At 41.6% G+C, this 20858-nt stretch overlaps 1 protein-coding gene across 3 annotated transcripts in view; it reads right to left on the bottom strand.

Moving 5' to 3' along the window:
• Positions 1 to 14208, bottom strand: part of CEP112 (centrosomal protein 112) — a 408508-nt gene extending 394300 nt beyond the window's left edge. For 2 of the 3 annotated variants that reach the window (XM_042967095.1, XM_042967096.1), the window contains exons 1-4: positions 14112 to 14208; positions 6897 to 7010; positions 3115 to 3305; positions 392 to 564 (exon numbers count right to left, since the gene is read on the bottom strand). In XM_042967095.1, the coding sequence (XP_042823029.1) occupies positions 392 to 564; positions 3115 to 3305; positions 6897 to 7002 (470 nt within the window). In that variant the 5' untranslated portion in view covers positions 7003 to 7010; positions 14112 to 14208. Of the gene's footprint in view, positions 1 to 391; positions 565 to 3114; positions 3306 to 6896; positions 7011 to 14111 lie in introns of those variants that run through there. The other variant, XM_015535456.2, reaches the window with a different exon arrangement.
• Positions 14209 to 20858: the final 6650 nt, after the last annotated feature.

Raw genomic sequence — 20858 nt, 5'->3', positions numbered from 1 at the left:
CAGGATGTTATATTTTGTTCATGTCATTGATAATGTTCTTAATTCATGCTTGTCATGAAGGAACACAGAGAATTAAATTATTTACAGATTCTCAGGCACTACTTTCCAAGTATTGGCATATATACATATATAAATACATGTCTATATATTTAACGGATACCCAGAAGGGGCTAAATATGCACTGGGAATCTTGAATATATGAAAGAAGTTAAATTGTTTTACCTACCCAACATCCCTTCACAGCCCTCGACTTTAACAAAATTATAAACTAAACCAACTACTTACCATAAAAATGAAAAAAATGAAAGACACCACCAGGAGAAACAATATATGAAGTTGTGAAGGTAAGCTAAATGACGAATCCCATTTGAATCCCATTTTCACAGCATACCTGTGCACATCAGTCGGCGACTGCACCAAAGAGTAATCTTCTCCAGAAGAAAGCTTCCACGATTCATTTAATTTGTGGTCACTGGTTCCCAGCTCACCCATTACCCAGTCTGGTAATCCTTCCGGGCTTGAAACTTTTGCTTGTGCTGGATTTGGTTCATCAAAATAGATGGACTGATTTTTAAAAATTAGAAAAATTATTCTTTCAAAATGTACTATAATGAAATAATTACTTAAGATGTCCATCAAGTTTCAAGTTTGGTAATAACTTTTCAAATACTCAAATTCAATTATCAGAAAGGCACAACGAATTATAAAATATTAGAATACATAAAACGGATAACATTTTACATTTTAGTTATGTTTTGGTGTGTAAGAAATCTGATAAATGATAAAAATTACATGACAAGTAAGTCTAATAATTATTTGTGCTGCAAAAAAATACAGCTTTATAAAAAGGTAAATGGACCACAATGATTTCACACATATGTGGAATTTAAGAAACAAAACAAAGAAAAAAGGAACCAAACAAACAAACCAGACTCTTCACTCTGGAGAGCAAGCTAGTAGTTACCAGGGGGGAGGTGTGTGGGGAGATGGGGAAATAAGTGAAGGGATTAAGAGTACGCTCGTCTGGATGAGCACTGAGCGATGTACGGAAGTGTGCAATCATTATATTGTACACCTGAAACTAATATAACACTGTGCATTAACTACATCGGAATTAAAATTAAAAATAACAATAATAATAAAATGCATGTAGGAGTGACATGTTTGGAAACTCACAGCACAAAGAACAGAAAGAGGAAATCCTGTAAAGTTCTTCCATAATCCATAGATTGGTATAATATTTTGGAAGGTAAACTGCCACAAATTAAAGATGCAAATCGTAAGCCCTAAGGCAACTACTAAAAAGGAGACACGAAGCTAATAAACTGATAGTGGAGATAAAATGGAATATTAGAAATGCCCGATTAAAAAAAAAAAAAAAAAGACCAATGGAATGTTCTTTTTAAAATCATGTACTCTATTTCTTTCTGTGATCATTAATTACTCTTCACACACACACAAAATCAGTGGGCAGAGAACCCACAATCAATAAAAATCAAAAACAAAAATTAGGCTAGACAATTAAGCTAAAGGAAGAGCAACAGAGGTGTTGCTAGACTTGTAATTTAGTTCTGGCCAAGCCATAAACTAACTAGAAAATACAACACGGGTCTCTGGACCTTCTTGTTGTTATTATCTGTGAAGTAAAGCCTTTCCGATGATTCTATGAAATGAGTATGATGCAATACACTGGTATCTTAACATCTGAACACGTTTCAGAAAACGTTCCCCCTTGGGTCTTTAAGAAGAGGACATTCACCCACTAATAGTTTTTCAAGCAGCGTGGGCTTCTTGATACCCTTCTGAAGAAAACTCTGCATTAACTGGATACTTCTCCAACAATTCTCTGAATCCCACACAAAGAATCCTCGAGAGGGTGTTCTCTGGGAGAGGTGACACACGACCCTCTATCCCAAGTCAGACATGCACGGCAGTCATTGCAACGTTCAAGTATCACGTAACTACCATCGCCAAGACTACTGATCTGAAGCAAAATATATGGCTCTACTTTAACGTACAATTGGTAACAGCATCAAAACTTTTGGCATCTTGGGGGACAAAACATGAAAGACTCTTAAATATAGAGAACAAACAGGGTTGCTGAAGCGGTTGTGGGAGGAAGGATGGGCTAAATGGGTAAGGCACATTAAGGAATGTACTCCTGAAATCACTGTTGCACCATATGCTAACTAACAATAAATTAAACAATAAGTAAATTAAAAAAAAAAAAAAAGAAATGACCTTGAAATTAAAAAAAAAAAACTTTTGGCATCTCTAACTTGGATAACAGAAATTATCATTTAGTGTGCAATGTGCCTCTTGACCGCAAATGGGTTTAAGTTAACCAGAGTTAACTCACAAAGTTAGCTTTCTTAAAAATATATATATATATTTATATTTACATAGTATAGTATAATATTATGATACTATACTAATATAGTGTGTGTGTGTGTATATATATATATATATATATATATATACACACACATACATAAAACAGTCCACTACCAACACCTAGTACTCCAGATTTCTCAAGTATTCATCAAACACCACACAAACCAAGGCATATTTCATGGTTACAAGGATCAAGACAGTGACAATTAACCAATGAAACATAATTATAACTGCCTTTCTAATAGCTGATTTTGACAGTGAAATTGAACAAAGTATAAACTCCCAACTTCCTGTCATCATTTCATTAGAGAAGAAAGGAACTTTAGAAGTCTCTCAATCCAACCTCTCATGAATTTTTTAACAATGTGTGTGAAAGAGTTTCATAAACTAGAATTTACTAATACGCATAAATGATGGTTAATGTAATCCAGCAAAAACTAATGGGAAATTAAGGCTCAATACCAAAAAATTCACTGTGAGTTTTTTAGAAATACTGCAGAATACTGTGGGATGGCTCCATCAATAAGCATAGTGCCCTTAAGGCCAAATCTGATTTCTATTCAAAGTAGAAAAAAGTAAATTAGGAAGGAAAAAGAACAGTTTTAACTAATGTATTACCTAGGACTTGTAACTCAATAATATAACCAATCCCAAAGGGGATGATGAATTGACACTTTTAAAGAAATGGAACTCATACATCTTCCGGTCAGTGACACCTACCATGTAGGAAGGTAAGGTTTTCAGCGTGCCTGGTTCCGGTCGGTGTGTAAAGGGGCCTTCGAGAGCTCCTCGCTTAAGCATATGCAGTAACAGTTTGGCATACAGGTTCCGATTCTTCCTGCCCATTAGTCCTGCACCTGTTCCTGAAGGCTCACACAGCTTTCTGATCCAAAGCGCACACCTCTGTCGTTCTAGAGATACGTAAGAACTATTAAAAACTGGATTTTTCAGGGACTCGGGTGGCTCAGTCAGTTGAGCATTCGACTTCAGCTCGCGGTTCGTGATCTCACGGTTCATGGGTTCGAGCCCCACACTGGGTTCTGTCCTGACAGCTAAGAGCCTGGAGCCTGCTTCGGATTGTGTCTCCCTCTCTCTCTGCACGCCGCCCCCGCCATGCCCCCGCTCACACTCTGTCTCTCTCTCGCTCAAAAATAAACAAACATAAAAAAAAAAAAAAAAAGAGGAAGCTGGATTTTTCAGAAAATAAAACGTTAAAGACCTACAAAACACCTGCTCTGGTCTAGAGCAGAGACTGGCATACTTTTTCTGTCAAGTGCCAGATAGTCCTCCTTTTAGTCTGATCTCTGGCACACCTGCTCGGCTCTGCCACCATAACATGAAAGCAGCCACACACCATATGGAATCAAATGGGCATCAGTATTTTCTAAGAAAACTTTACAGAACAGGTAGCGGGCTAGATTTGGCCCTGGGAGGCTACAGTTCGCCAACAACCTGGTCTACGGTTTACCTTTTTCAGTTCATTAGTGATCAGGTAAGACAAATGCAAAGAAGTACTTTCTAAAAAATAAAATCTCTGGATCACTACCAGATAAAGAAGAGATAAAGTAATATTAAAAGAGATAAAATTTTACTATAAACACATCTCTAAGATAATCTTAGTTGGTTTGAAAAAATCTTCCTATGATTCCAATTATAGAAACCAAAAGAGATATTAAATGCAATCTTATGTAAGCATTTTAAACTTAATCTAAAATTAGATCTTGGGCACCTGGGTGGCTCAGTCAGTTGAGCATCTGACTCTTGACTTTGGCTCAGGTCATGATCCCAAGGTCATGGGATTGAGCCCCACATCAGTCTCTGCACTGACCATGGGGCCTGCTTACGATTCTCTCTCTCTCTCTCTCTCTCTCTCTCTCTCTCTCTCTCTCTCTCTCTTTGCCCCTCTCCCCCGCTCGTGCTCTCTCTCTCTCTCCCTTTCTAAAAAACAATAACAAAAAATAAAATTAGATTCCAAATGTTTTCTTTATTAAAGCTGATAAATTTCAGATTTAGAGTTGATTAATTTAGGGTTTTCTTTTAATCCCTCTAAAAATAATTGAGGGCTATTAACATGTAATTTAGCAAATATAATTATCCTTTTAAAAACTACCTTAAAAATACAGTACTGTTTAATCCACCATATAACCTATTGACTACTTTATCTGAATGTGACACAGAATTGTTTTTAGGTCTCATGAAAGCTATTTTGACATTAATCTTTTATCAGTCTAACTCAACCTGAGGATTATATATCTAACATAAATCATAAGTCTGCTTTAATCTCTTAGTTTCTAAAGGTCACATTCATTTATTGTTTTACCTACAAAAATCGCTAGGGCTGGATTTACCGCTTTGCTCATACCAGATTGATCACTACAGGTATGAGGGCCAACCTTTTAAGAAGTTTTGTATTTTTAGCTTTGAAAATTATATAACCACAAAGCAAAGTTCATGAAATACTGGGGGTACTTGGGGCAAAAAGAAAAGTAAAACAGATAAACTTAAGGAAACACTTTTTCAAACTATGTATTTTCTAAATGTCTTGCAGAAAACTGAAACCTATATAATATCCTAATGGCCAGAATTCAGTACAATTTCATTACTGAAAAGAATTCAGTACTCTACTTACAATATTGGGGAGAGCAATTATCAGAAGCAGAATTTAGCTAGAAGAAGATAGAAGTTATTATCATTATTCAGGCTCTTGACTAGGATGTGAGTTCCAGATCATTCACTATGAATTAATTAATTAAATAAAAGGGCAGGATATACCAATACCGGCAATGAGTCATGAACCAAAGACCACAATTAATCCAATTCTATGTACCTAACATCCATTTTTAAAAGAAGATGAAATATGAGGGTAGTTTTATTTGAAATACATTTATAATGGAAGACTTTTAATACAAGTTTTTCCTAATGAGCAGATCTAATGAAAAAGAAAAAAAAAAGGTAGTGAACATCATAAGAGAACACAACATAGATATCATTGTGAATACAATTAATCAAATAATATACGAATAATACAAATACCCATGAATAGGCCACAGGACATGAAATATGCATCTTGAAGACTAGCAGAAGAAGAAAGAGGAGGTTAAAGTCTGACGAGGCAAGAGAAGACAGTTGGGAAAGAAGCCTGGAAGAAAGACCATGCTGACTAGGAAAGGTTACAGCCGTGGAACAATGGGTGACCACTAGAATGCATAACTGCTACACGACGCTCCCTTCTCCCAGCACAGCATCCTGGAACAAATATCTAATGTTGAGTTGCTTCCTCATTTTGAACACACGGTTCACTTAGACACCTCAGGGAAAGAGGGAACTTGGACAAAACTCGGGTAAAAGCCAGAGTTTCTTGGCCCCACTCCCACTCTCCACTGCCAAACTACCAAATCAGATTTGCCTTTACGGCCTATTGTCACTTAGAGAATCATCTTGGCCCCCTCAACCTCTCTCCAATTGTCTTCTGATGCCTTAAACTATCTGGAAAGTCTTTGATTTGAGACAGAGACTCTCATTCCATAATTAGAGAAAACAGGCCAAGAAATGCAGACAAGGTAGCAACAAAAACTCATTTGCAATTGATTTCACTCAGTCAACCAACAAGCATACAAGACCAACAGATTCTTTTCTGCTTTGATACATAAAACTGTTAGACAGCAGAGGGACAGCAGGCTCCTGAAAGAGGAAGCATTTCAGGGAGGAAAAAGATGCAGGAAGGAATAGTTGAGAAGAAATTTTAAACTCTCTAAAGAAACTTTAGAGATCCATGGGCTTTAAGCTCATGATGTCTAAGAGTGGTGTCATATTAAGATCTTTCCACAGTTTTCTAGAATATTATCACTAAATTTCTATTTACCCTTGGATAGCTCAAAGCAAACAATCCTACATCAGCTTCAGATGAAATTGTTATTAAAGGAATTCAGCTTTGTTTTCGTTGTGATAGTTCACTGGTTTGAGGAAACATTATAAAGAAAAAAATTAATCTTAAGAATCTAGTTTACGGGGCAGCTGGGTGGCTCAGTTGGTTAAGCGTCTGACCTCGGCTCAGGTCATGATCACACAGTTCGTGGGTTCGAGCCCCGTGTCGGGCTCTGCACTAACAGCTCGGAGCCTGGAGCCTGCTTCGGATTCTGTCTCCCTCCCTCTCTGCCTCTTCCCCACTTGCGTGCTCGCTCTCCCTCTCAATCTCTTTTTCAAACATAATAAATAAACATTTTTTTAAAAGAATCTAGTTGGGGCGCCTGGGTGGCGCAGTCGGTTAAGCGTCCGACTTCAGCCAGGTCACGATCTCGCGGTCCGTGAGTTCGAGCCCCGCGTCGGGCTCTGGGCTGATGGCTCGGAGCCTGGAGCCTGTTTCCGATTCTGTGTCTCCCTCTCTCTCTGCCCCTCCCCCGTTCATGCTCTGTCTCTCTCTGTCCCAAAAATAAATAAAAAATGTTGAAAAAAAAATTAAAAAAAAATAAATAAAAGAATCTAGTTTACAATCATAATCTTACCTGACCTATGAGGTAATTTTAGAACAAAGGGCTTCATATCTACCACAAAGTGATCAAATTCTGCATCCAGCTTCTCCCACTTTTCTTCTTCACTTCCCATTTCCATAATTCAGTCTGTAAGAGATTTAAAATTAAAATATTAAGACCTGTCTGCTGAGGACCACACAGCTCTGATGAAAGAGAGCAAGGAAAACACATTAGCGTCAAATATCCCCAAACTGATCGATAGATTTGTTGTCATCCCAGTCAAAATCCCAGCAATAGTCCTTGTAGATATGCACAAGCTGAGTCTAAAATGCATATGGAAAGGAAAAGGAACCAGAAGAGTAAAAGCAATTCAGAAAAAAAAGAACAAAGTTGGGGAACTCACACGACCTGATCTTAGGATGTCCTATAAAGCTAAGGAGTCAAGACAATGAATGCAGTGCTAGTGAAAGAAGACACACAGACCAATGGAACTAATCAGAGGTCAGAAATTGACCAACGCGAGTATGGACAGCTGGCATTTGACAAAGGGGCAAATCACGGAGAGATGACAGGTTTTACCACAAATATGCTGTAACAAGTTGGGCACCCATATGCAAAATAAAGAAAAAAACCCTCAACCTAAACCTCACACTGCAGACAAAAGTGAACTCAAAAGAAATCACAGACCTAAGTGTAAAATGTAAAACTATAACACTCTTAGAAGAAAACATAGGAGAAAATCTTGATGACTTTGGGTTAGGCAAGGATTTCTTCTCAGGACACCAAAAGAACTACCCATAAAGTAAAAATTATTATATTGGACTTCACCAAAACAGAAAAAAAACTTTTGCTCTGCAAAGGACTCCATTAAGGGATTGAAAAGATAAGTCACAGACTGGGAGAAAATATTTGCAAATCATATATACATATATATATATATACACACACACACATATATATATATGCGCATATATATGTATATATGAGTCACAAAGGATTCACATCAAGAACATACAAAGAACTCTCAAAACCCAACCGTAAGACAACAACCCAATAAAAATAGCAAAAAAAAAAAAAGAAAAAAGTCACTTTACCAAAGAAATTATACAAATGACAACTAAACACATAAAAAGATGCTCAGCATCATTAATCATTAGGGAAATGCAAATTAAAGTCAAAACGAGCTCTCACTACACACTCTGTAGGACAGCTAAAATAAAAAATGCCAAATAAACAATACCAAACGCCAGTGAGCACACACAATGACAGGAACCCTCAGGAACTGCGGGTAGGAGTGCGACACGGCACAGCCACCCGGGATCACGAATTCGTAGCTTCTTACGCCATTCAGCACACGCTTGCCACGTGACCCAGAAATCTCACCCTTGGGTGTTTCCTCAAGCGAAACAGTCTTTATTCACACAACCTTACCCGAAGGTAAGGCTTATAGCTGCTATCTCCTTGGGTAATCAAACCCCAGGAAACAAGCCCAATGTCCCTCCCCTGGGGAACAGGTAAACAAACTATGATGTACCCACACAACCAAGGAGTACTCAGCAACAGAAAGCAATGAACCACTGGCATCCGAACGGAGCACGGATAAACCGCAAATGTAGCCCACTAAGCGAAAGAAACCATTCTCAAAGGGCGACACACTGTATGGACCCATTTGTGTGACGTTCTAGAAAAGGCAAACAGTGTGGGCACAGAGAACAGTGGTTCACAGGGCTCAGCAGCTGGGGGAGCACTGAACACAAGGCCGTGACACAAGGAACACAGCTGGGGTGTCGGGACTGTTCTGCGTGTTGTCTGTATAGGAGGTTAGAAGACGCTGTCCCAGGCATGAAGCTCACCAAACTGTATACCAAGAAAGTGATTTTTAACTGTATATAAATTCAAAAACGTTAATTCCCCTCAAAAAAAACCTTAAAGTATCAGTCCTCACATTTCTTCCTAATTAGCAAGAAAAATACTATATGTAAGAAGGTGAATCCCAAAACTCGGTAGGTTTTGACAAAACTCCTTAAGTTAAAACTATCTACGCTCACCATGTTCCTTTCAATTAAAACATGTCTTGAGGCACCTAGGTGGCTCAGTCGGTTAAGCGTCTGACTTGGGCTCAGGTCACGATCTCATGGTTTGTGAGCTCGACCCCTGCATCAGGCTCTGTGCTGACAGCTCAGAGCCTGGAGCCTGCTTCAGATCCTGTGTCTCCCTCTCTCTGTGCCCCTCCCCCCGCTCATACTCTTTCTCTCTCTAAAAAATAAACAAACATTAAAAACAATTTTTTTAATGTCTTGAAAGGGAAATGGACTCCCTCTACATTACACATAGTCCCCAGTTTGTCATTTACTCATTTACAAATTATATGTTGGAAAAGAGCTCTGTTCCGCCTCATTAGCTGTCTTCCTCCACAGCCGGCCTCGTCTCTGCCCAACCAGCTTCTCATACTTAACCACAGTACCTTCCGTCTTACTACCTACCCACAGGCTCTTCCTAGAAAGTTCTCTCTGCCTGCCTCTGGGAGTAAACCACAGCTTTTGCCGGCCGCCATGACTTCCCTCCCGGTTGTCAGAGGTGAACCCATTCTCTCTCGGGCCCATGGTACCCACTCTCTGGGGTCTTCCACTCTCCCCTCGGCCTCGCCCCGGAAGGAAAACACTTACTGAGATCCGTACTGCCGCGTCCCAACCGCTGCCCCTCCAAGCTCAATCCAGAAACTCTCCTCTTAGGAGGCCCTCAGCACCTGACTAGCCCTTGTCCTCCTCATTCCCGCCGCTCTGATCTTCCCAAATCCCTTCTACCAGATCACAGCTCTTACCCTCTTAAACGCTCTCCTCCTTCTGCTCCCTCAGCAAGGCTGTGCTCCTTGACCACCTGCTTCAATCCCCAACTAAGGGTCTGGAGAAAACAGGCACTGCCTGTAGTCACACAGCTTCCTACCTTACCCCAATTGTCAGGTGTCTTTCACCATTTCCTGCTCCACAAAGCAGCTTTTAAGCTTTTACCAGACATTTTAAAGCCCCTCAAACTGTTCTTTTCTCCTCTCACTCTGAATTAAAAAAAAAATCTTACCTCGTTTCATGGAAAAAATAATAGTCAGGTGGTGACACCCCAAAAGGCTCTTCCTTCTGCCTCTCAGCTTCCCTCTAAGAGAACAGAATACCTCCTTTCCTCCTTTGCTTCTATATCCAAAGCATGAACTCTCCTCTCTACTGCCAACACTTCGATCACCTATCAGTTACCTCTTCCTGGGTTCAAACTCTCCGCTCCCGGGGTCTCCATCCCCTCCCCCATTCCCATTCTCTAACCCCCCCTGAAATCAATATATCAACAAATAGTCGGAAATATCTCAAAACCTGTTATCTCTCTTCTCACTGCCACTATCTCAGAGATATTGCAACCCACTATCTGGTTTCCCTGCTTCAGTCACTGGTACCAGAAGAAGCCCCCCACCCACCCCCACCTGCCACCTCCAAGTGCAGAGCTGAACATATCACTCTATTTTAAAGTCTCTCCTAGAGTGCCTGGGTGGCTCAGTCGGTTAAGCGGCCGACTTCATTCAGCTCAGGTCATGATCTCAAGGTTGGTGAGTTCTACCCTTGCATCAGGCTCCGCACCACCAGACCATCTCTCACCTCTCCCTACATACACACTGCCTAATATACCCACCCACCAAAGGCCACCTCCCCACCGCTGACCTCCGTGCCATGCCTCCAACCCTCCAAGCCCTTACACGATTCCACGTCTTCCCCACAGGCTGTCCCCTCTGCCTGCGGTCAGGTAAACACAACTCAAATGGCACTTCTGAATAAAGCCTGCCCTGCTCGGCCTAGACGCCCATTGTGCCAGACTCAGCATGCACTGCTCACATCTGGGAGCAGCATTCATCGTGCTATCATTTTTTGTACACATCTATATATTATTTACATGTCTTCCACCATCTGTGACATGTTCCTGGAAGGCAGGGCCCCTGACTTACACATCTTAGTGGGCACCTAGCACTTTATCTGGCACGTATTAGAAGCTAAAGAACTGACTGGTAAATAAATGCTAACAAAAGGGAATAACGTCCCACTTTAACGTGACCAATAAGTTTTTAAAAGACACTGTTCTGAGTACCAAACAGATCTGCTAGAATAGAAATATTATATGGCCGCGCGCCTGGGTGGCTCAGTCGGTTAAGCATCTGACTTCGGCTCAGGTCACGATCTCACAGTCCGTGAGTCTGAGCCCCGCGTTGGGCTCTGTGCTGACAGCTCGGAGCCTGGAGCCTGCCTCGCATTCTGTGTCTCCCTCTCTCTCTGCCCCTCCCTCCATCGCTACCCCCGCCACCTTGCACTCTGTCTCTCTCTCCAAAATAAATAAACATTAAAAAAAAAATTTTTTTTTAAGAAATATTATATGGCCTTAATTCTATTTACCAAAACTGGCAATCCTACCTTCTGCATCACAGTAGAAGAAACATATTTTCAAATTTAAGACTTGGTTAAGAGAAGTTGTATTTAAATGCATTTTCTGGGGCGCCTGGGTGGCTCAGTCGGTTGGGCGTCCGACTTCAGCTCAGGTCACGATCTCACACTCCATGAGTTCGAGCCCCATGTCAGGCTCTGGGCTGATGGCTCAGAGCCTGGAGCCTGCTTCTGATTCTGTGTCTCCCTCTCTCTCTGCCCCTCCCCCATTCATGCTCTGTCTCTCTCTGTATCAAAAATAAATAAACGTTAAAAAAAAATTTTTAAAAATAAATAAATAAAATAAATGCATTTTCTGATTGGTTAGTTGGCTTGGGGGTGTTTGGAATGGCTGTTTTGCATTCCTACAATAACTAACTGCATTCTAATATAATTACACCCGTTATGTACTTGGTAACAAAACGCTAGATACCACTGCAGAGTATTAGATCATAAAGGTGAAAAGCAACTATTCAAATGGATGACCAAACAGAAACTCACAAACCCAGAATTCTGAACACAGCTCCAGCCCAGGAGTATACTCCCAGGTTTTAACAACGCATCCTGCCCTCGTACTCAAACATTTGCCTGACAACACCCACCAATAAAGCTAAAGCAAAAGATTTTTAATAATCACTAATTGGCAATAAATTCTTTGACACATGCAGGAGATGTTAGTGTTTATTTAACGTTAGAGAAAACTAAAACTCAACAGCTAAAAGACTCACCCAAAGTCATGAAATGAAGCGCAATGCTAGAATTAAAATTCTGAAGTCCCTAGCTCTCAGATCCATTATATGGAACCTGTGGGCCATTTACATACACGTCAGCAATATCTCCAACTAATAAAGACATATTTTGAAAAGTAGAAAGGCAATTGGAATTGTTATAAGGAGACACAATACTGGAGTACACATTTTTTTAACACAATAAAAGGTCAATATGATATTTACAAAAAGCTAAAAATCTGCATCTCCTTATCCCTTATTTATTCTCCAATAAAATTAAGAAATGCAAAAAGGAAAAACTGTTACCATTTCAAACCTTCAAGGAATTCTTCCTACACAAATGACATCTTTTTTTTCAAGTTCATTTATTTATTTTGAGAGAGAGAGCATGTGTGCAAGTGCACAAGGGGCAGAAAGAGAGGGACAGAGAATCTCAAGCAGGCTCTGCCCTGTCTCTGCAGAGCCTGATGCAGGGATTGATCTCACAAACCATCAAGCCCTGAGCCGAAATCAGGAGTCAGGTGCTTAACCAACTGAGCCACCCAAGCGCCCCACAAATTACATCTTATAAACAAGCTATATCTACTTAGTTCCATCTAATCAAAAAGTTTTACCACTATTTAAAGCTCTATCTTTGACTGAGGCTTTAAGTACTTCTCATGTGCCTACTAGTCACATAAATCACTTCAAAACCAAAAAAAGAAGTCAATTGGGTGACTCTTCTTAATAGTTATACTCTATATTTGATCATGTCTTTTATTTAACTCACTGCCATTGTCTTTTTTAAAACCTATTTATATGTGGATGCCTCTCAAATAAGCTAAAACCTTCTCAAGGTGCTTAGCTGCCATAGGAGTCGGCAAGGCAGAAAGAAGCAGGCCACAAATATTAAAAGGCCTTAGGAGAAAAGCAGCCACACTGCCAAACAAAAAATACACCCCACATATATATATATGCCCGTTGCCAAACACAACAAACACATTCCTGAAAGTTGCAAGAAAAAAAACCATTTTGTTCAAAACATATTTCAAATGTATGGTGAGTCATTCCAGAAAACTTGAAATACGTCCCTCAGTAGCTCAGTCTTACAGGTACATGGGATGTTTGGACAGTTAGGCGAGCACTGATAGAGCCTTCCCTGACGGGGCCAGGAGCATGCTGTGTGCTTTACAAACGTCTCCCGGTCATAGCCCTGGGAGACAGGCACTATTTCAAAGCCACCTGCCAGAGCAGGAAGCTGAGGCTTAGCAGAGTTAAGTTACTGACCTAGAGTCAGTCCCACGGAAAGTGGCAGCTGGGCCCGAACACGGTGTGCCCGTCATCGTGCGCTCCACCCCACTGCAGCCCGACCACTACGCGGAGGCTCCTGTCGTTTCATTTGCCTTTTCTTATTTTTACTCCTCTTTTAACATAAAGGACAAATAATAAAATAGCCACCCAGTGATCAGAATACAGGCTGTTCGTCTGTACTGATGTTGTTTTCTGTTGCACAATGGAACTCGGAAACCCTCGCTGGCCCCAGCACGCCGCGATGCTGGGCCAGGCCTTCCCGAGCTCACTGCTGTCGGGACTGTCCCCACAGAGGAGCCAGCCCCTGGGTTCTGCCCTCACTCTGGGGTCGTCCATCCCGTCCTGGGAGGAACTTTCCCTGCAAGAGTGGAGAGCGGGCACGGGGCGGGCGGCCTGCGAGCCCGCGAGGCAGCGGCCGCTTCCCTACCTTGTCCCGGACACAGATTTCTCCTCCCCAGCGGAGCGGTCCGATCTCTGGACCCCGGCTCGCGGACCAGCTCCATCCGCCCAGCAAACTTTACCCAGAACTTTCCCCGTCCGCGCCCGGGCTGGGTTTCACTCCACAAGTGGAACCGCAGCGGTCTGCGCCCAGAGCCCCCCAACCGGGCGCGCGCCCCACAGGCCTTGCGAACGGGCCCGGGGCCTGCGGGGCGACGGCCCTCCCCGGACCGGCGGGCACGGGCGGGGCGACCGCCACCCCGCGCAAAATTCCACTCGAGAACCCGGGTTGTAGGGGCAGGACGGGGAAACTCGGGAAATCAAGAACCTGGCGCCCCTACATGCAAGCTTTCCGGTCGGCCGCCGCGCCGCCACCCCCACCGCCGCCACCGCGAAACGGTTTCAAATCCTTGCGGGCCGCCGCCGTCGCCACCGCCCAGCAGCCCGGGGGCGGGGACTTCCGCGCTCACATTCCCCGCCCCCTTCCCCACCCCTCCGGCCGCGGCCTGCGCGCGGCGCCGTTGCCATGGCGACGCTCCCGGCGAGGGCCGCCTCCGCCCGGCAAATCGGGGGCGGGACTTCCGCGCTGGTTTCCCCGCCCTCCCGGTCGCGTGGTGGGCCCCGGGCCGTTGCCATGGCGACGCTGCGGGTGGTCGCACTGCCTCCCGGGCCGCCTGGCAGCCTAAAGGCACGTAGGCGGGTCCCAGGCGGAGGTTCCTTGGGAAATCCCACCGCTGTCTGCACAAGGCTGCCCTCGGGCATCCCGCGAGGAGAGTAGCCCGTGAACATTTTAAGCGTCGTGGAGAAGAAACAAGTAGAGGGGAAAAAAAATGGAATTGCTGGAGGGTGTTCACAAAAGGGTGTGCCCATTTGGACAGACGTCGCTGAGTCTCAAGGAGTGAGAGTTTACTGCCTGGTATCTCACAACCCACAAGTGAATGAGGTCGGATTAAAGAGGGAAAATGAGCATTACCTTGTTCCCTTTGTTTTTTCCTTTTTCTTTTTTTTTTTCTTTTTTTTTTTTTTTTGCATTCAGAACTATCTGAGGTTTCAAGAAACTTGCCCCCAAATTCTGAAGATGCTAAAATAAAACAGAAGGTTTTGTGCTTATCAGTTCTGTGTAGAATGGCAAGATAGAGTGGAAAATGTAATTTGGCTCCTCCCAGGAAGCCTCAACCTCCTCAGGGCAGTCTCCGTGTGTGCATTGCTGTGTTATGGTGTTCTTTGGTCTTCTATCGCATTTCTGGAAAGGCTCTGAAGTATATTTATTTAAATACCAGGCAGAAACCAAATTTAAGTTGTAGAAACACTCACTTAAATGAAATTCAGTTTACCACTGTTTTTCATCTAATTTCACAACAGGACTCCTTCTGCAGTGTCCCTGCAACACTCAGTGTGATGCCAAATCTAACATAAGCACAGCTTGAAGCAACTTTTCGGTTTTCCATAAAGAAAATAGAAGATTCATTCACTTGTAACTAGGTACTTTCAAGCTTCCTGGTCTCTCCAAGGTGCTTTTGCAAACCCCTTCCACCAGAAATAAGTACCGACCGTTCTTCATTGTTTCAGTGACTAATTATGAAGGCTAAGGGAAGGCAACGGTATGAAATGTTTTTAAAAACGAGTTTTCCAAAGCATATTTGGGCATGTTTATAGCTAAAGAATGATCAGTAATCCAGATCATTCGCACTGCCAATCAGGGATGCAAAAGCCATGTACGCAATTGATGGCAGGAATCTGACCACATGGTGAAGTTTAAAATATGTAACAGCGTTGCAGGAAGAACGTGAAATGAATTTTTGACATTGGATGTCTAAATGAACATGAGCAAAAAAAAACAAAAAAAAAACAAAAAAAGGAAGATGAAGAAAGAGATCAAGGGGGAAAATGTAACAAAGTCAAATTCATCTGAGGGGAAATTACTGCAGAGGGGAAAAGATGTGACTGAAAGTAAAAAGTAATAAAAACTGATAGTAAACTTCTTATTTTCTCCAAGTGAAAGTAAGAAGATAAGAAAATCTCCCTTTATACTTTTAAGAACTAGTAGATTGTCACTTTTTTCATTTAAAAATAAAGTATGAGCGCCTGGGTGGCTCAGTCAGTTAAGCGTCCTACTCTTGATTTTGGCTCAGGTCATGATCTCACAGTTCATGGGTTCGAGCCCCGCATCGGGCTCTGCACTGACAGTGAGGAGCCTGCTTGGGATTATCTCTCTCTTCCTCTCTCTCTGCCCCTTCCCCGCTTGTGCTCTCTCTCTCTCTCAAAATAAATAAATAAACTTAAATTAAAAAAAAAAGAATATACAGTTGACCCTTGAACAATATAGGTTAGTACTGCATGGGTCCACTTATACACCATTTTTTTTTGTAAATACAGTAGTACAGTCCTGTAAATGCTTTTTTTCCCCTCTTCCTTATGATTATCTTTTCTCTAGCTTACTTTATTGTAGGAATACAGTATATGATACATGTAACATACAAAATTCGGGTTAATCGTCTTTCTATTCTGCTCAACAGTTGGCTATTAGTAGTCAAATTTGGGGGGAGTCAAAAATTATACATGGATTTTCAACTGTGGAAGGTTTCATCCACCCTAATCCCCATGTTGTCCAAGGGTCACCTGTACATATATACCTATACAGATGCAAACAAAAATATTGTTATGATAGGCATGGAGGTTTTTATTGTTATTTATGTCATAAATATGTAGGTGAGATACCAGCTTGAGACTGGGCTGTGTTCACCTTAGGATTCAAGCCTATATGTCCCGTTGAGTGACCTCTCATTACATGAGAACCAAGGAACCCCTAAGAGATGGTGAGCAGGTCTGGTTCAGTGGTAAGAAAGAACATTGAAGGAAAGCACTGTGCTGGCCATGCAATGGTTTCCAGCTCTCCTCCTCTTGTTGTAGTAGAGTGATTCCTAATCTTCAGAGGTAAGGAACTTCCTCTGAAACTCTTTAAAAGTTATAACCCTCCTCCCTTACTTCTCCACCATCAAACGCCTACATGCCCTAAAATATGCATACAAATCAAAGGATTTCCAAATTTTCTGAAGTCCATCCATAGTGCCTAGGTTAGGAACTCCTGCTGTGTGGATTTTATTTTTTTTTAATGTTTTTATTTATTTTTGAGACAGATACAGAGCATGAGCAGGGGAGGGGCAGAGAGAGAGGGAGACACAGAATCCGAAGCAGACTCCAGGCTCCGAGCTGTCAGCACAGAGCCTGACGCGGGGCTCGAACTCATGGACTGTGAGATCATGACCTGAGCTGAAGTCGGATGCTTAACCGACTGAGTCACCCAGGTGCCCCTGTGTGGATTTTATTTTATTTTTTTAATGTTTATTTATTTTTGAGAGAGAGAGAGCACCCAAGAGGGGGAGGGCAGAGAGAGAGAGGGAGAGACACAGAATCCAAAGGAGGCTCCAGGCACAGAGCCCGACATGGGACTCAAACCCATGAATCAAGAGTTCATGACCTGAGCCGAAGTCTGATGCTAACTGACTGAGCTACCCAGGTGCCGCCTGCTGTGTGGATTTTATACCCATTTAAACACTGAGAACAGAAGCCATCACCAGCATTTGTGAACATGATTCTGAAGGTACCACACTCCATACAGACAACACTGCCCCTAGCAATGGCTTCTAGCAACCTCAGGACAGGCATCAGTAAAAAGCAGCAGCAGCAAGGAGGCCTTCATCGAGCATCAGAGACCAGAAGTGAGAATAACAGCATCCTCACAGCTCCTCACACTTGGAAAAAAATAAATGACACACAGCATACGGTAGCTGAGTAAGATACAGAGCACACCCTGTATGCTGGGTGACCCTGAGGACCTCCGTTAATATTTGGGAAGAAATAGCTGGAATGAGAGTCAATTCAGGGACCTCAAGGGTAAAGCCAGATAAATACTCTTTTGTGACTGTTGTAGTATAGCCCCAAGCTTATGTGGCCTGAAAAATACAGTTTTGTGTAAACCTTTTATGGCCAAACACCTACACCAACCAATTAATAGGACATCTGTGTCTGATTATCTTATAAAACATAATGTTTTTTCAGCTCAAAATATATTTATTGAATGCTACTAGGTGTCATTGAACATCTGGCATATATCCTCAGGGAATGTTTCCTTTTTTTTTTTTTTTATTTTGAGAGAGAGAGAGAGAGAGAGGGAGAGAGAGAATCCCAAGCAGGTTCCACACTGTCAGCACAGGATAGAGGGCTCAAGCTCACGAACCACAAGCTCATGACCTGAGCCAAAATCAAGAGTGGGAAAACTCACGAACCACAAGATCATGACCTGAGCCAAAATCAAGAGTGGGATGCTTAACTGAAAGCCACCCAGGCACCCCAGCTGTACCAGGAATGTTCTGACACTATTTTTTGCTTCAGCTTAAGTGTCACTTACTCAGAAGGGCTTTCATTGATTTTTTTTTTATGTTTATTTATTTTTGAGAAAGAGAGGGAGCGTGAACAGGGGAGGTGCAGAGGGGGGGGGACAAAGTATCTGAAGCAGGCTCTGTGCTGACAGCAGAGAGCCCGATGCAGGGCTCAAAGTCAAGAGCCATGACATCAGGACCTGAGCTGAAGTCGGACGCTCAACCTACTGAGCCACCCAGGGGCCCCAGGCCTTCATTGATTCTTAAACCACCCTTACTCTCTTTCACAGTCCCCTGTTCCTTTTCTTCACTGCATCTACCAAAATTTATGATCAAATATTAATGAATATCAACAATCTTTTTCAAATGCTGGTGGCTCCATAAGGACAGGAACCATATGTGTTGGGTTCACCGTTGTAGACCCAGCCCCTTGCAGAGGACCTTCCACTTAGAGTCAATAAATCTTATTGATTCAAAGAATGAAGGCAGATTGGTCTTCTGTGCTTTTCTCTGCACCTGTGGCAGAATATAGCCACTCCTTAACTTCCTAGTTTACAGAGCTCCCATTCAAGAGTCCCGGAAGTCTAACTTTTCTGAATCCAAATATCTTTCCAGGAGAGTGCACCTGATTCCTCTGGTTGAATCAAATGAGCACACTTCATCAGATTGGGTATGGTCAGGAGATTGGGCATCCCACTGTATAAACATGACTTTATTAGCTCATCTTTGTGCTCAAGGACAGGGATTGGCATTTATTTCTCAGAGAAGGGGACGGATGGGGTCCCCCAAATGGTCCCAACTACAAAAAAGCTTCAGGAGTTGTGAGGACAAAAATGAGTTTCTGTCCCCTAGAAGTTTAAAATAGAGTAGGAGGTAATAAGACAAACATCAAGTAACCACATTTGGAGTCAGATTTAAAAGGTATATAAATAATACGTTATGGGAATAGAGGGAAGATAAAGCAAACACTAAAAAGTGAGAAAGTCAGGGTATGAAAATATATACTCAACCTTGTTTTACCTTTGGCTTTAAAAAGGTTTTGAAATTGAAACATTATTTCCATTGAAAATATTGTTTTAAAGAAAAATATTGTTTCCTATCAGCTACAAATGACTTAAATGAAATGAGTTTGTTTCAAAAACAAGTAACATTTTGCCTCAATTTTAAAAAATCAAATGGTAACATAGCTGATGTTGTAAACATGAGAGTAAAAACATGACTGTAAAATATAAATTGTTTTTCTTTCTTGTGTGAGAAGTTGATTATGCTATGCTTCTCATGTTGAAAGGAATCTGTTTATTTTCCAAATCTAAAATTGAGAGATTAGTCTAGAGAATACTGAACAATGTGAATTCAATTCTTGCCTACGTAAAAACATGGGGAAATGTGACCTTTAGCTAATTAGAAAGATAATAATTATCCATACATAATTTGAACTAAGCCTGCGTTTTGTTGTATTAAATCTGATGAACTCTATATTTTAAACTCCTGATCTATAAAACTATAGTAACTATAAAACAGACCTGGAGATTACCTCCATTTTATTTAAGCCACTGTCATTTGAGTTTTCCATTTTATAAAGTTAGATATAAATCTAATTACAGTAACTTACTTCTCTTAACTTTAAGTTATGTAAATAAAAAATTTACATATTTCCTCAAGGCATTCTTTTGATACCTTGATGGCCCTAAAGATCAATACCAAAAGTATAAGTCTGTACTAATAACTACTAAAAGTGAGTTGCAAAATATTATTATTCCATTTTACATACCTGCCAGACACACAAAGAAAGGAAAACAACTTGTAAGAACTGAATCAAATGTGGACAGTGACTCTCTAGGGGAAGCAAATAAAGATATTTTAAGTTCTGTCTATTTTATTTTCCAAATATCCTCAAGCCTCTCCAAAGATAGCACCATTTTGGAGAAATTGACCCAGACACTAAATTTTGAAATGTAATCTTTCTCCTGTAAAACTTTTTCGAGTCAGGGCTTCAACAACTTCAGTGCGAACTTACCCAGTAAATTGAAGGACTGTGAATAATAAACATATAAAAAATAAAGGACAATACAAAAGAACAAATGGTAGTGATTTTGGATCACTGTGGTGGCTTATCTGGCAGTTATCCCCACTTACTATCAAGACTAATCAAGAGTTAAATACAGAGAACAAACTGAGGGTTGACGGGAGTGGGGGAAATGGGTGATGGGCATTAAGGAAGGCGCTTGTTGGGATGGGCACTGGGTATCATATGTGAGAGATGAATCACTCGATTCTAATCCAGAAGCCAAGGCTACACTGTACGTTAACTAATTTGAGAATTAAAATTTTTTAAAGAGAACAATCAAGAGTTAACCGTAAAGGGAAATGGAACTTTTCTTCCTAGACTGAGGTTTTTGAATTGTGTTTTTTTTGTTCAGATTATAAAGTTTTTAAATTTTTTTTTAATTTTAATTAATTTTGAGAGAGAGAGACAGAGCGTGAGAGGTGGAGGGGCAGAGAGAGAGAGAGACACAGAATCCGAAGCAGGCTCCAGGCTCTGAGCTGTCAGCACAGAGCCCCATGCGGGGCTCGAACTCACAAATCTGCAAGATCATGACTTGAGCCGAAGTTGGACGCTTGCAAATAAATGCTTAACTGACTGAGCCACCCAGGCACCCCCAGATTACAAAGTTTTCATGCTACTATATGGAAATTGGAAATCACTGA

Source organism: Panthera tigris, chromosome E1 (genome assembly GCF_018350195.1).
Source record: "Panthera tigris isolate Pti1 chromosome E1, P.tigris_Pti1_mat1.1, whole genome shotgun sequence".
NCBI lineage: Eukaryota > Metazoa > Chordata > Mammalia > Carnivora > Felidae > Panthera > Panthera tigris.
The sequence above is the reverse complement of the archived record's forward strand: the minus strand, read 5'-3'. Positions and strand labels throughout refer to the sequence as shown.